The 16376-nt window shown below is 44.0% G+C and overlaps 1 protein-coding gene across 1 annotated transcript; it reads right to left on the bottom strand.

Moving 5' to 3' along the window:
* Window positions 1-858: 858 nt before the first annotated feature.
* On the bottom strand, window positions 859-13589 carry LOC139755386 (uncharacterized). The gene is made up of 3 exons (XM_071674067.1): window positions 11938-13589; window positions 2838-3225; window positions 859-2750 (listed from the first exon to the last, which is right to left on the bottom strand). The coding sequence occupies exons 1-3, from the start codon at window positions 13575-13577 to the stop codon at window positions 1110-1112; spliced, it is 3669 nt and encodes a 1222-aa protein (XP_071530168.1). The 5' UTR covers window positions 13578-13589; the 3' UTR covers window positions 859-1109.
* Between the last annotated feature and the right edge of the window lie 2787 nt (window positions 13590-16376).

Genomic DNA, 16376 nt, shown 5'->3' on the forward strand with positions numbered 1-16376 from the left:
TGCCGCCAAAGTGGCTTTAATGTAAACCTTTATTTCCTGAATGAAGCGAGGCACTGATGAGGTGTTGCATGAAAGCAGCCGCCTGATCGCGCATTCTAGGCACCCAGTGCGCCTAGAAATCTCTTCTGTACCCAGGTCATTTTCTTCCTTTCAGGTGAGAATCTGGGCTTTCTCCTGCTTAGAAAGGTAAGAGCCAACCATCTTGAAGAAAGAAATATATCGTTCAGAAGTGAGATTCCCTCAATGAAGTGGCAAACACGAAGAGTAAAGAAAGAACATCGTTCCCACAAGATAGCCTGAGGCACACTGAGGCGTGTTCCTGGTGTTAACACTGTTAGAGACACGTCTCAGCGACTACACGTTCTATGATTTCAACCTGAGAGCGTCATATGCTTGTACCCACAATAAGCCTTAGTCGCATATCGCTTTTAAAAGAATACGTTGGTTGGCGAACAAGGCTTTTTGCGGACACTACTACAATGTTAAGAGCGCAGGTAACACGAGAACTCACGCCGCAACATACACATCGTACTTACGACATGATGTAAATAAAAACGTACACATGCTCACAAAAACGTGTAAACATAGAGATACACATAAGCAAACACACACTATTTTGACTAGCGAGTGACTGTCACACTAATCTGTGTCATCTTTGGTGTGTGTTCTGAATGAGATGTACTGCAAGTATAAAGCTAGATGTAAATTGCTGCTACTGATGTCTTATTCATGAAGCCAACAAAAAGTACAGAAGTAGCAAGTGTACATAAAGATGCAGGTCAGACCACAGGGGCACAGAGAATGCAAAGTGTCAAGTGCTTTCGAATTCGTCATATGATTAGAAAACGTGTAATAGTGTTTCGATAAAAGATATGGGGGAAACAACAAAGATCAGCATGTGGCTTTCTTGAGCAGGTCGAAGACCTGCTGTAGGGCAAGAGTATTAAGTATCATCCTGAGCATAGACTAATCTAGCTCTGGAAACGGAGGAATATCAAAAAAGTAGCCATCACTCCTCAATATCTCATTCTTCCCTTTTCGGATAAAGCATTTCCTTCTGGCGAAGCTCTTCCCTAAGCTTCTCCCGATGGCGCTCTTGCTTGAGCACTTCAATCTCCAGTTGGAGCATTTCCCTCTGACGAAGTTCTTCCCTGAGCTTCTCCCATCTCCAATTGGAGCATTTCCCTCTGACGAAGCTTTTCTCTCAGCTTCTCCCGAAGGCGCTCTTGCTTGAGCACTTCCTTCTCCAGCTTAAGCATTTCCCTCTGACGAAGCTCTTCCCTCAGCTTTTCCCGAAGGTGCTTTTGCCTGAGCACTTCCATCTTCACTTTAAGTTTTTCTTTCTGACGAAGCTTTTCCCGAAGGTGCTCTTGCTTGAGCACTTCCATCTCCTGTTTAAGTTTTTCTTTCTGACGAAGCTTTTCCCGAAGGTGCTCTTGCCTAGCCACTTCCATCTCCTGTTTAGGCATTTTCCTCTGACGAAGCTTTTCCCTCAGCTTTTCCTGAAGGTGCTCTTGCCTGAGCACTTCCATCTCCAGTTTAAGTTTTGCTTTCTGACGAAGCTTTTCCCGAAGGTGCTCTTGCTTGAGCACTTCCATCTCCTGTTTAAGTTTTTCTTTCTGACAAAGCTTTTCCCGAAGGTGCTCTTGCCTGACCACTTCCATCTCCTGTTTAAGCATTTCCCTCTGACGAAGCTCTTCCCTCAGCTTTTCCCGAAGGTGCTCTTGCCTGAGCACTTCCATCTCCAGTTTAAGTTTTTCTTTCTGACGAAGCTTTTCCCGAAGGTGCTCTTGCTTGAGCACTTCCATCTCCTGTTTAAGTTTTTCTTTCTGAAGAAGCTTTTCCCGAAGGTGCTCTTGCCTGAGCACTTCCATCTCCAGTTTAAGTGTTTCTTTCTGACGAAGCTTTTCCCGAAGGTGCTCTTGCTTGACCACTTCCATCTCCTGTTTAAGTTTTTCTTTCTGACGAAGCTTTTCCCGAAGGTGCTCTTGCCTGACCACTTCCATCTCCTGTTTAAGTTTTTCTGTCTGACTAACCTTTTCCCGAAGGTGCTCTTGCCTGAGCACTTCCATCTCCTGTTTAAGTTTTTCTATCTGACTAACCTTTTCCCGAAGGTGTTCTTGCCTGAGCATTTCCATCTCCTGTTTAAGCATTTCCCTTTGCCGACGCTCTTCCCTCAGCTTTTCCCGCTTGAGCACTTCCATCTCCAGTTTATGCATTTCCTTCTGACGAAGCTCTTCCCGAAGGCGCTTTTGCCTGAGCACTTCCATCTCCTGTTTAAGCGTTTCCTGCTGACGAAGCTCTTCCCTCAGCACTTCCAACTCCAGATTAAGCCTATCCTTCTCCTGAAGGTGCACTTGATAGAGCCTTTGCATCTCCATAACACGCACACACACATACGCACACACACACAAGAGGAAGGCAATGAAATATCTAGAAAAGTCCACCTCAGGATAAAGCCCGTCCTTCTGACAAAGCTCTTTCTTCTGCCTTTCATACATCGCCAGATTACCGAAATCACTGTCCATACGATGCTTATGCTCGAGCTCTTCCGTCTCCAGGTTCAGCCTATCCTTTTCTAAGCGGTGTTTTTCCTTGAGTTCTTCTATCTGCAATTTAAGCATTTCGTTCTCACGACGGAGTTCATCGTTGTTAAGAACGAGCTCCTTAGCAATCTGATCAGCCTCTTCCAGTTGTAACTGGTGCTGCTTCTCATTATAGATAACCCTGTTCTTAACCAAGTCCAGCATCTAACGAAGCTCATGGATTTTGACATTTGTGATGCAAGTCTCATAGGTTAACGTCTCTTTCTGGAGGTTGTCGCCCGGCTCCGGCACGGTACTCAGGCCTTGGTCGCGACTGGGGTAACTCTCCAAGCAGTCCACACCCGTGAGCTCGCAGAGCAAGAATCTCTCTATGTCCTCCGGGTCGTTCGCTGAAGTCTCCCTCTGAAGGTTGTCGCCCGGCTCCAGCACTGTACTCAGGCCTTGGTCGCGACTGGGGTAACTCTTCAAGCAGTCCACACCCGTGAGCTCGCAGAGCAAGAATCTCTCTATGTCCTCCGGGTCGTTCGCTGAAGGGTCCCTCTGGAGGTTGTCGCCCGGCTCCGTCACGGTACTCAGGCCTTGGTCGCGACTGGGGTAACTCTTCAAGCACTCGGCACCTGCGAGCTCGCAGAGCAAGAATCTGTCTATGTCCTCAGGGTCGTTCACCTCTGCTCCCAAGCTTGAGCAGCGCAGGAAGATTAGAGCAATGTAGATAAGGCTTAAAATCTTCATTTTCAATTATTATTTATAAGGTGCTAAGTATGTTTTCATCTAATAACGACAAACCAAGATGCTAAAAGAGAGTAAGATTGAATAAGAGGAACAGAAAATTTATACAGAGCCAATGGGGAAGGTAACTAGGGTAGCTGTAGGGTAATGGGAGATAGGGAGGGATGGGGGGTGTTTGTGATAGTAGTTAGGATGTAGGGTAATGGGAGATAGGGAGGGATGGAGGGTGTTTGTGATAGTAGTTAGGATGTAGGGTAATGGGAGATAGGGAGGGATGGGGGTGTGTTTGTGATACTAGTTAGGATGCAGGGTAATGGGAGATAGGGAGGGATGGGAGTGTGTTTGTGATAGTAGTTGGGATGTAGGGTAATGGGAGATAGGGAGGGATGGGGGTGTGTTTGTGATAGTAGTTAGGATGTAGGGTAATGGGAGATAGGGAGGGATGGGGGTGTGTTTGTGATAGTAGTTAGGATGTAGGGTAATGGGAGATAGGGAGGGATGGGGGGGTGTTTGTGATAGTAGTTAGGATGTAGGGTAATGGGAGATAGGGAGGGATGGGGGGTGTTTGTGATAGTAGTTAGGATGTAGGGTAATGGGAGATAGGGAGGGATGGGGGTGTGTTTGTGATAGTAGTTAGGATGTAGGGTAATGGGAGATAGGGAGGGATGGGGGTGTGTTTGTGATAGTAGTTAGGATGTAGGGTAATGGGAGATAGGGAGGGATGGGGGTGTGTTTGTGATAGTAGTTAGGATGGTGTCGGGCAGTACTTCGGAGTGGGGTGGGGGGGGGGGGGTCTGACACTAACTTGGAGGAGGGGATATCTGGCGGTGGTAGGAGTGATGTCTACCATCTACTACTGTCATTTTCATTACAATCTTACGGGGTCTGGTCAAACATATCTTCTCTACAGCCGGGTTAGGGTACTGACCCTCTCAGCATCAGGCTTGTTATTGAGATAGACAATGTTGCTTGCATCCTCACTACACTCTCAACTGATTTAAATCCTCTTCAGCCCCGTCAAATGCATCATTACTATATCACTCTCGACACTTGCATAAGTACTCATTAAGCACAGTCTTTGTGATGTGATATTCTCGTCTTTAGTTTAACTGTTCTTTCTAACTTCTCGGTTATACGTTGCTGCCTGAGTAGTACGATGGTTCTAGTGGCAACTTTTGAAAACTGTTCACAAATCTAGCATAGTTATTCTTCTTAAGTACATCCTATTTTTTTTTCCTTTTTTTTATCCTTATCTTTATCAGTTCATCCCAAAGAAGTCCATGCTTTCTGTTTAAACTAACATTTCGTATAACACAAAGACTTTGTCCCCATCAAAGGTATTGAATAGTTTGCCTTCAGTATTCTTGTCATCATAATAAGTCACAAATCGACTACATACATGATATAGAAATGTAGATTTTATGCAATTTTTGCTTTTGTGTAGCGATACATAACTTTACTCAAATGTACATGAGATACTGATCGTGAAATGTATAAGATTTATCTCTTCCTTGCACATGTTGTATACAAAAATATACACATCAACCATTGTATACTGAAGGGTTCCATCCAGTTTCCTTTACAACGTCTTCAACGTTACTTTCGTCTAAGATGTGTCTTCAGGAAATTTCCTTGAGTTTCGGGACTGTCACAAGACATACCTTGACCTTTCCTGTCCCTGAAAGTCCTTCATATAAGCGCCATTTGACAAGCATGTCTCATCTTTGGGATGATATCAGTTTCCCGTAAGCCTTTACATGTCGCACTTACCAAGGGACTTCTTCCGCAGATCTTGGGATAGAGGCGAAAAGCCCTGGGCAAGGAAGGTCACGTGAATCGTGTGGTCAGTTTACCACTTTCTGTTTTCATGTGTCATCTTGCGTGTTATCATTCACGCTGTGAGGGTACTTTGACCAACACCTGTTCAGTCTCCACACCTGATGGTCAGGTGTCCATACACTGATTACTCTGACCCCATGTGAAAATTGTTAATCACACACATCTACCATCTTAATCTAACACATGAATGGTATAGGTCTCTCTCTCTCTCTCTCTCTCTCTCTCTCTCTCTCTCTCTCTCTCTCTCTCTCCCCTCGGCCATATGTCCATCGACATATTTGACACACTATCGGAGTTACGTGAGATTAACGTCCATGCTACCCCAACTGAGATGAGGTTGTGACATGCGTAAAAACGTTAGAAGTCGAGAGTGTGAGTCTTTCAGCCTCCGCGTGGCCGAGGTAGCCAGACGCCCTACCTGGGGTTCGAGGCCGACCCATTTTGTATATACATTTGTCTGTCCAAGAGAACAAATGGGAACATCAGTGAAGGGGGCTAATGGGGAGGTAATAAGTAGTGGTGATATGAGAAGGAGATGGCGCGAGTATTTTGAACGTCTGATGAATATGTTAGATGATAGAGTGGCAGATATAGGGTGTTTTGGTCGAGGTGGTGTGCGAGGCGAGAGGGTCGGGGAGAATGGTTTGGTAAACAGAGAAGAGACAGTGAAAGCTTTGCGGAATATGATAGTCGGAAAGACGGCGGGTTTGGATAGTATTGAAGTGGAATTTATTTAAAAAGGGGGTGACTGTGTTGTTGACTGGTTGGTAACTATATTCATTGTATGTATGGCTCATGGTGAAGTGCCTGAGGATTGGCGGAATGCGTGCATAGTGCCATTGTACAAAGGCAAAGGGGATAAAGGTGAGTATCTAAATTACAGAGGTATAAGTTTGTTGAGTATTCCTGGGAAATTATATGGGAGGGTATTGATTAAGAGGGTGAAGGCATGTACTGAGCATCAGACTGGAGAAGAGCAGTGTGGTTTCAGAAGTGGTAGAGGATGTGTGGATCAGGTATTTGCTTTGAAGAATGTATGTGAGAAGTACTTAGAAAAAAAAATGGATTTGTAAGTAGCATTTATAGATCTGGAGAAGGCATATGATAGAGTAGATAGAGATTCTCTGTGGAAGGTATTAAGAATATATGGTGTGGGAGGCAAGTTGCTAGAAGCAGTGAAAAGTTTTTATCGAAGATGTAAGGCATGTGTACGAGTAAGAAGAGAGGAAAGTGATTGGTTCCCAGTGAATGTGGGTTTGTGGCAGGGGTGCGCGATGTCTCCATGGTTGTTTGATTTCTTTATGGATGGGGTTGCTAGGGAGGTGAATGCAAGAGCTTTGGAGAGAGGGGCAAGTATGCAGCCTGTTGCCAATGAGAGGGCTTGGGAAGTGAGTCAGTTACAGATGAAAGGGCTTGGGAAGTGAGTCAGTTGTTGTTCGCTGATGATACAGCGCTGGTGGCTGATTCGGGTGAGGAGCTGCAGAAGCTGGTGACTGAATTTGGTAAAGCGTGTGAAAGAAGAAAGGTGAGAGTAAATGTGAATAAGAGCAAGTTACAGTATGATTGAGGGACAAGTCAATTGGGAGATAAGTTTGAATGGAGAAAAACTGAAGGATGTGAAGTGTTTTAGATATCTGGTAGTGGATTTGGCAGCAGATGGAACCATGGAAGCGAAAGTGAGTCACAGCTGGGGGAGGGGGGCGAAAGTTCTGGGAGCGCTGAAAAATGTGTGGAAGGCGAGAACATTATCTCGGAAAGCAAAATTGGGTATGTTTGAAGGAATAGTGATTCCAACAATGTTATATAGTTGCGAGGCGTGGGCTATAGATAGGGTTGTGCGGAGGAGGGTGGTTGTGTTGGAAATTAGATGTTCGAGGACAATACGTGGTGTGAGGTGGTTTGATCGAGTTAGTAATAAAAAGGTATGAGAGATGTGTGGTAATAAAAAAGAGTGTGGTTGAGAGAACAGAAGAGGGTGTATTGAAATGGTTTGATCACATGGAGAGAATAAGTGAGGAAAGATTGAGAATGAGGATATATGTGTCAGAGGTGGAGGGAACGAGGAGAAGTGGGAAACCAAATTGGAGATGGAAGGATGGAGTGAAAAAGATTTTGAGCGATCGGGGACTGAACATGCAGGAGGGTGAAAGGCGTGCAAGGAATAGAGTGAATTGGAACGATGTGATATACCGGGGTCGACGTGCTGTCAATGGATTGAACCAGGGCATGTGAAGAGTCTGGGGTAAACCATGGAAAGTTTTGTAAGGTCTGGATGTGGAAAGGGAGCTGTGGTTTCGGTGCATTATACATGACAGCTAGAGCTTGAGTGTGAACGAATGTGGCCTTTGTTGTCTTTTCCTAGCGCTACCTCGCGCACATGCGTGGGGAGGGGTTGTCATTTCATGTGTGGCGGGGTGGCGACGGAAGTGAATAAAGGCAAGTATGAATTATGTACTTGTGTATATATGCATATGTCTGTGTATGTATATATATGCATATGTTGAAATGTATAGGTATGTTTATGTGCGTGTGTGGACGTGTATGTATATACATGTGTATGTGGGTGACTTGGGCCATTCTTTCGTCTGTTTCCTTGCGCTACCTCGCTGACGCGGGAGACAGCGACAAAGTATGATAAACAAAAGAAAAAAAAGAAAGAAATTGTGTGTGCATATATATATATATATATATATATATATATATATATATATATATATATATATATATATATATCGTGTGTGTGTGTGTGTGTGTCAGATCCTTTCTGAATTTTGTAAGTTGTTTAACATGTCTTTTTACATGGGTGGGGAGGATACCTACCTCCTAGGGTTATCTTAACGTTTGGTTATGTATTCATCAAATCATCTTCAGGAGCGTGTGGAGAGATCAGTAGAGTAGCTGGGAATGACTGTGAGCAGCTGGGTGAACCTGGGTAATATCAGTATGCGGACGTGCATTTAGTGTTCTGCTCATATGGGTTGTATTCATTTTCTCCCAATGTGCAAACCGCACATCCTCCTCTGCTCTCTCTGCCACACCTTTTATATCTCCACACATCTCTCCAACCCTTTCATTACTTATTATGTATATACATACTCTATATAATACGGGTCAGAATATCCATTAAAGCAATATTGCTTTAAGTCATGACCAACGATATGCATGGACATATTCGTTGATAATCAATCTGCCTCCCTTGAGTGAGAGAGATTGTATTCCATGTGCTATTTCGCAGACTGAGGATGAAGAGCTTCGGAAAGTTTAAACCTATAGTGTTAATGTAAAGGAACGACAAGAAACGACCATATTTACTTGGGAAGGAACATCTAAATCTTGAAGGGAAGGAAACCGAGAGTAACAGGGACAAGTATTTTCAGTTAGCAAGGTAATCCCAGGACTATTGTAGGGAAATATATACGTTTTGTATAGATCAAAATCATGTCGAAAGTCCTGGGCTGTTGTTATGAGCGGGAACCGACCAACGGAGAGCCTGCGTGTGGCGCGAGGAATGCACCCATGGCGTCAGTCGTCTGACTCAACAATATTTCAGACTTTCTTTGTTGTGCATCTCCTCCCGGTTCCTTCAATGCTCATCTGTATAAAAATATGCTAAATGATGAATCTTATTTACAAGAATGCTCTATGTATGTGCATATAGGCTTATTCATTTAAAGAGTATAAACATTTAAATGTCATTAACATACAATCACAGCTGCAGAAATACGTTAACCAACGCAGCATCAAGAGCGAATAACTGGCACATAAGTCACCCGTGAATCTCTATATACTATGTTCAGAATATATGTATCTGTTCTTAACGCTACCTCGCTAACGCGGGAAATGGCGAATAGTATGAAAGAATATAATATATATATATATATATATATATATATATATATATATATATATATATATATATATATATATATATATATATACATATATATATATATATATATATATATATATATATATATATATATATATATATATATATATATCATCCCTGGGGATAGGGGAGTAAGAATACTTCCCACGTATTACCTGCGTGTCGTAGAAGGCGACTAAAAGGGAAGGGAGCGGGTGGCTGGAAATCCTCCCCTCTCGTTTTTTTTTTTTTTAATTTTCCAAAAGAAGGAACAGAGAAGGGGGCCAGGTGAGGATATTCCCTCTAAGGCCCAGTCCTCTGTTGATAACGCTACCTCGCTGATGCGGGAAATGGCGAATGGTACGAAAGAAAAAGAAAAAGAATATATATATATATATATATATATATATATACTGGGGATGGGGGAGAAAGAACACTTCCCACGTATTCCCTGCGTGTCGTAGAAGGCGACTAAAAGGGAAGGGAGTGGGGGGGGGGGGGTGCTGGAAATCCTCCCCTCTTATTTTTTTTTTAATTTTCCAAAAAAAGAAGGAACAGAAAAGGGGGCCAGGTGAGGATATTCCCTGAAAGGCCCAGTCCTCTGTTCTCAACGCTACCTCGTTGATGCGGGAAATGGCGAATAGTATGAAATAAAGAAGAAATATATATATATATATATATATATATATATATATATATATATATATATATATATATTGACAGCACGTCGACCCCGGTATACCACATCGTTCCAATTCACTCAATTTCTTGCACGCCTTTCACCCTCCTGCATGTTCAGGCCTCGATCACTCAAATTCTTTTTCATTCCATCTTTCCACCTCCAGTTTGGTCTCCCACTTCTCCTCGTTCCCTCCACCTCTGACACATGTATCCTCTTGGTCAGTCTTTCCTCTCTCATTCTCTCCGTGTGACCAAACCATTTCAAAACACCCTCTTCTGCTCTCTCAACCACACTCTTTTTATTACCACACATGTCTCTTACCCTATTATTACTCACTCGATCAAACCACCTCACACCACATATTGTCCTCAAACATCTCATTTCCAGCACATCCACCCTCCTCCGCACAACTCTATCCATAGCCCACGCCTCGCAACCATATAACATTGTTGGAACCACTATTCCTTCAAACATACCCATTTTCGCTTTCCAAGATAATGTTCTCGACTTCCACACACTCTTCAACGCTCCCAGAACTTTCGCCCCCTCCCCCACCCTATGATTCACTTCGGCTTACATGGTTCCATCCGCTTGCAAATCCACTCCCAGATATCTAAAACACTTCACTTCCTGGTGAGGTGCCTGAGGATTGGCGGAATGCGTGCATAGTGCCATTGTACAAAGGCAAAGGGGATAAGAGTGAGTGCTCAAATTACAGAGGTATAAGTTTGTTGAGTATTCCTGGTAAATTATATGGGAGGGTATTGATTGAGAGGGTGAAGGCATGTACAGAACATCAGATTGGGGAAGAGCAGTGTGGTTTCAGAAGTGGTAGAGGATGTGTGGATCAGGTGTTTGCTTTGAAGAAAGTATGTGAGAAATACTTAGAAAAGCAAATGGATTTGTATGTAGCATTTATGGATCTGGAGAAGGCATATGATATATATATATACATATATATATATACAGTGTCCGCGTAAAACCTAGTCCGCTTCATTTTCAAAGGGGATGGTATACTTGGTATACCTTTATCATCCCTTTGGCCTTGTTTACCATCTGCAGACGTTAATGGCCTTTGGCGCCGCCGAAGGGGCTTTAGATTAATCCTTCAAATTTCCTCTATTTCTGAACACCACCACGCCACACTATAATGGTCTTTTATGCCGTCAAAGTGGCTTTAATGTAAACCTTTATTTCCTGAATGAAGCGAGGCACTGATGAGGTGTTGCATGAAAGCAGCCGCCTGACCGCGCATTCTAACCACCCAGTGCGCCTAGAAATCTCTTCTGTACCCAGGTCATTTTCTTCCTTTCAGGTGAGAATCTGGGCTTTCTCCTGCTTAGAAAGGTAAGAGCCAACCATCTTGAAGAAAGAAATATATCGTTCAGAAGTGAGATTCCCTCAATGAAGTGGCAAACACGAAGAGTAAAGAAAGAACATCGTTCCCACAAGATAGCCTGAGGCACACTGAGGCGTGTTCCTGGTGTTAACACTGTTAGAGACACGTCTCAGCGACTACACGTTCTATGATTTCAACCTGAGAGCGTCATATGCTTGTACCCACAATAAGCCTTAGTCGCATATCGCTTTTAAAAGAATACGTTGGTTGGCGGACAAGGCTTTTTGCGGACACTACTACAATGTTAAGAGCCCAGGTAACACGAGAACTCATGCCGCAACATACACATCGTACTTACGACATGATGTAAATAAAAACGTACACATGCTCACAAAAACGTGTAAACATAGAGATACACATAAGCAAACACACACTATTTTGACTAGCGAGTGACTGTCACACTAATCTGTGTCATCTTTGGTGTGTGTTCTGAATGAGATGTACTGCAAGTATAAAGCTAGATGTAAATTGCTGCTACTGATGTCTTATTCATGAAGCCAACAAAAAGTACAGAAGTAGCAAGTGTACATAAAGATGCAGGTCAGACCACAGGGGCACAGAGAATGCAAAGTGTCAAGTGCTTTCGAATTCGTCATATGATTAGAAAACGTGTAATAGTTACTTTCGATAAAAGATATGGGGGGAACAACAAAGATCAGCATGTGGCTTTCTTGAGCAGGTCGAAGACCTGCTGTAGGGCAAGAGTATTAAGTATCATCCTGAGCATAGACTAATCTAGCTCTGGAAACGGAGGAATATCAAAAAAGTAGCCATCACTCCTCAATATCTCATTCTTCCCTTTTCGGATAAAGCATTTCCTTCTGGCGAAGCTCTTCCCTAAGCTTCTCCCGATGGCGCTCTTGCTTGAGCACTTCAATCTCCAGTTTGAGCATTTCCCTCTGACGAAGTTCTTCCCTGAGCTTCTCCCATCTCCAATTGGAGCATTTCCCTCTGACGAAGCTTTTCTCTCAGCTTCTCCTGAAGGCGCTTTTGCCTGAGCACTTCCTTCTCCAGCTTAAGCATTTCCCTCTGACGAAGCTTTTCCCTCAGCTTTTCCCGAAGGTGCTTTTGCCTGAGCACTTCCATCTTCACTTTAAGTTTTTCTTTCTGACGAAGCTTTTCCCGAAGGTGCTCTTGCTTGAGCACTTCCATCTCCTGTTTAAGTTTTTCTTTCTGACGAAGCTTTTCCCGAAGGTGCTCTTGCCTAGCCACTTTCATCTCCTGTTTAGGCATTTTCCTCTGACGAAGCTTTTCCCTCAGCTTTTCCTGAAGGTGCTCTTGCCTGAGCACTTCCATCTCCAGTTTAAGTTTTTCTTTCTGACGAAGCTTTTCCCGAAGGTGCTTTTGCTTGAGCACTTCCATCTCCTGTTTAAGTTTTTCTTTCTGACAAAGCTTTTCCCGAAGGTGCTCTTGCCTGACCACTTCCATCTCCTGTTTAGGCATTTTCCTCTGACGAAGCGCTTCCCTCAGCTTTTGCCGAAGGTGCTCTTGCCTGAGCACTTCCATCTCCAGTTTAAGTTTTTCTTTCTGACGAAGCTTTTCCCGAAGGTGCTCTTGCTTGAGCACTTCCATCTCCTGTTTAAGTTTTACTTTCTGAAGAAGCTTTTCCCGAAGGTGCTCTTGCCTGAGCACTTCCATCTCCAGTTTAAGTGTTTCTTTCTGACGAAGCTTTTCCCGAAGGTGCTCTTGCTTGACCACTTCCATCTCCTGTTTAAGTTTTTCTTTCTGACGAAGCTTTTCCCGAAGGTGCTCTTGCCTGACCACTTCCATCTCCTGTTTAAGTTTTTCTGTCTGACTAACCTTTTCCCGAAGGTGCTCTTGCCTGAGCACTTCCATCTCCTGTTTAAGTTTTTCTATCTGACTAACCTTTTCCCGAAGGTGTTCTTGCCTGAGCACTTCCATCTCCTGTTTAAGCATTTCCCTCTGCCGACGCTCTTCCCTCAGCTTTTCCCGCTTGAGCACTTCCATCTCCAGTTTATGCATTTCCTTCTGACGAAGCTCTTCCCGAAGGCGCTTTTGCCTGAGCACTTCCATCTCCTGTTTAAGCGTTTCCTGCTCATGAAGCTCATCCCTCAGCACTTTCAACTCCAGATTAAGCCTATCCTTCTCCTGACGGTGCACTTCATAGTGCCTTTGCATCTCCATAACACGCACACACACATACGCACACACACACAAGAGGAAGGCAATGAAATATCTAGAAAAGTCCACCTCAGGATAAAGCCCGTCCTTCTGACAAAGCTCTTTCTTCTGCCTTTCATATATCGCCAGATAAACGAAATCACTGTCCATACGATGCTTATGCTCGAGCTCTTCCGTCTCCAGGTTCAGCCTATCCTTTTCTAAGCGGTGTTTTTCCTTGAGTTCTTCTATCTGCAATTTAAGCATTTCGTTCTCACGACGGAGTTCATCGTTGTTAAGAACGAGCTCCTTAGCAATCTGATCAGCCTCTTCCAGTTGTAACTGGTGCTGCTTCTCATTATAGATAACCCTGTTCTTAACCAAGTCCAGCATCTAACGAAGCTCATGGATTTCGTCATCTGTGATGCAAGTCTCATAGGTTAACGTCTCTTGCTGGAGGTTGTCGCCCGGCTCCGGCACGGTACTCAGGCCTTGGTCGCGACTGGGGTAACTCTCCAAGCAGTCCACACCCGTGAGCTCGCAGAGCAAGAATCTCTCTATGTCCTCCGGGTCGTTCGCTGAAGTCTCCCTCTGAAGGTTGTCGCCCGGCTCCAGCACTGTACTCAGGCCTTGGTCGCGACTGGGGTAACTCTTCAAGCAGTCCACACCCGTGAGCTCGCAGAGCAAGAATCTCTCTATGTCCTCCGGGTCGTTCGCTGAAGGGTCCCTCTGGAGGTTGTCGCCCGGCTCCGTCACGGTACTCAGGCCTTGGTCGCGACTGGGGTAACTCTTCAAGCACTCGGCACCTGCGAGCTCGCAGAGCAAGAATCTGTCTATGTCCTCAGGGTCGTTCACCTCTGCTCCCAAGCTTGAGCAGCGCAGGAAGATTAGAGCAATGTAGATAAGGCTTAAAATCTTCATTTTCAATTATTATTTATAAGGTGCTAAGTATGTTTTCATCTAATAACGACAAACCAAGATGCTAAAAGAGAGTAAGATTGAATAAGAGGAACAGAAAATTTATACAGAACCAATGGGGAAGGTAACTAGGGTAGCTGTAGGGTAATGGGAGATAGGGAGGGATGGGGGGTGTTTGTGATAGTAGTTAGGATGTAGGGTAATGGGAGATAGGGAGGGATGGAGGGTGTTTGTGATAGTAGTTAGGATGTAGGGTAATGGGAGATAGGGAGGGATGGGGGTGTGTTTGTGATAGTAGTTAGGATGCAGGGTAATGGGAGATAGGGAGGGATGGGAGTGTGTTTGTGATAGTAGTTGGGATGTAGGGTAATGGGAGATAGGGAGGGATGGGGGTGTGTTTGTGATAGTAGTTAGGATGTAGGGTAATGGGAGATAGGGAGGGATGGGGGTGTGTTTGTGATAGTAGTTAGGATGTAGGGTAATGGGAGATAGGGAGGGATGGGGGGGTGTTTGTGATAGTAGTTAGGATGTAGGGTAATGGGAGATAGGGAGGGATGGGGGTGTGTTTGTGATAGGAGTTAGGATGTAGGGTAATGGGAGATAGGGAGGGATGGGGGTGTGTTTGTGATAGTAGTTAGGATGGTGTCGGGCAGTACTTCGGAGTGGGGGGGGGGGGTCTGACACTAACTTGGAGGAGGGGATATCTGGCGGTGGTAGGAGTGATGTCTACCATCTACTACTGTCATTTTCATTACAATCTTACGGGGTCTGGTCAAACATATCTTCTCTACAGCCGGGTTAGGGTACTGACCCTCTCAGCATCAGGCTTGTTATTGAGATAGACAATGTTGCTTGCATCCTCACTACACTCTCAACTGATTTAAATCCTCTTCAGCCCCGTCAAATGCATCATTACTATATCACTCTCGACACTTGCATAAGTACTCATTAAGCACAGTCTTTGTGATGTGATATTCTCGTCTTTAGTTTAACTGTTCTTTCTAACTTCTCGGTTATACGTTGCTGCCTGAGTAGTACGATGGTTCTAGTGGCAACTTTTGAAAACTGTTCACAAATCTAGCATAGTTATTCTTCTTAAGTACATCCTATTTTTTTTTCCTTTTTTTTATCCTTATCTTTATCAGTTCATCCCAAAGAAGTCCATGCTTTCTGTTTAAACTAACATTTCGTATAACACAAAGACTTTGTCCCCATCAAAGGTATTGAATAGTTTGCCTTCAGTATTCTTGTCATCATAATAAGTCACAAATCGACTACATACATGATATAGAAATGTAGATTTTATGCAATTTTTGCTTTTGTGTAGCGATACATAACTTTACTCAAATGTACATGAGATACTGATCGTGAAATGTATAAGATTTATCTCTTCCTTGCACATGTTGTATACAAAAATATACACATCAACCATTGTATACTGAAGGGTTCCATCCAGTTTCCTTTACAACGTCTTCAACGTTACTTTCGTCTAAGATGTGTCTTCAGGAAATTTCCTTGAGTTTCGGGACTGTCACAAGACATACCTTGACCTTTCCTGTCTCTGAAAGTCCTTCATATAAGCGCCATTTGACAGGCATGTCTCATCTTTGGGATGATATCAGTTTCCCGTAAGCCTTTACATGTCGCACTTACCAAGGGACTTCTTCCGCAGATCTTGGGATAGAGGCGAAAAGCCCTGGGCAAGGAAGGTCACGTGAATCGTGTGGTCAGTTTACCACTTTCTGTTTTCATGTGTCATCTTGCGTGTTATCATTCACGCTGTGAGGGTACTTTGACCAACACCTGTTCAGTCTCCACACCTGATGGTCAGGTGTCCATACACTGATTACTCTGACCCCATGTGAAAATTGTTAATCACACACATCTACTATCTTAATCTAACACATGAATGGTATAGGTCTCTCTCTCTCTCTCTCTCTCTCTCTCTCTCTCTCTCTCTCTCTCTCTCTCTCTCTCTCTCCCCTCGGCCATATGTCCATCGACATATTTGACACACTATCGGAGTTACGTGAGATTAACGTCCATGCTACCCCAACTGAGATGAGGTTGTGACATGCGTAAAAACGTTAGAAGTCGAGAGTGTGAGTCTTTCAGCCTCCGCGTGGCCGAGGTAGCCAGACGCCCTACCTGGGGTTCGAGGCCGACCCATTTTGTATATACATTTGTCTGTCCAAGAGAACAAATGGGAACATCAGTGAAGGGGGCTAATGGGGAGGTAATAAGTAGTGGTGATATGAGAAGGAGATGGCGCGA

This window comes from Panulirus ornatus, chromosome 1 (assembly GCF_036320965.1).
Source record: "Panulirus ornatus isolate Po-2019 chromosome 1, ASM3632096v1, whole genome shotgun sequence".
Taxonomy (NCBI): domain Eukaryota; kingdom Metazoa; phylum Arthropoda; class Malacostraca; order Decapoda; family Palinuridae; genus Panulirus; species Panulirus ornatus.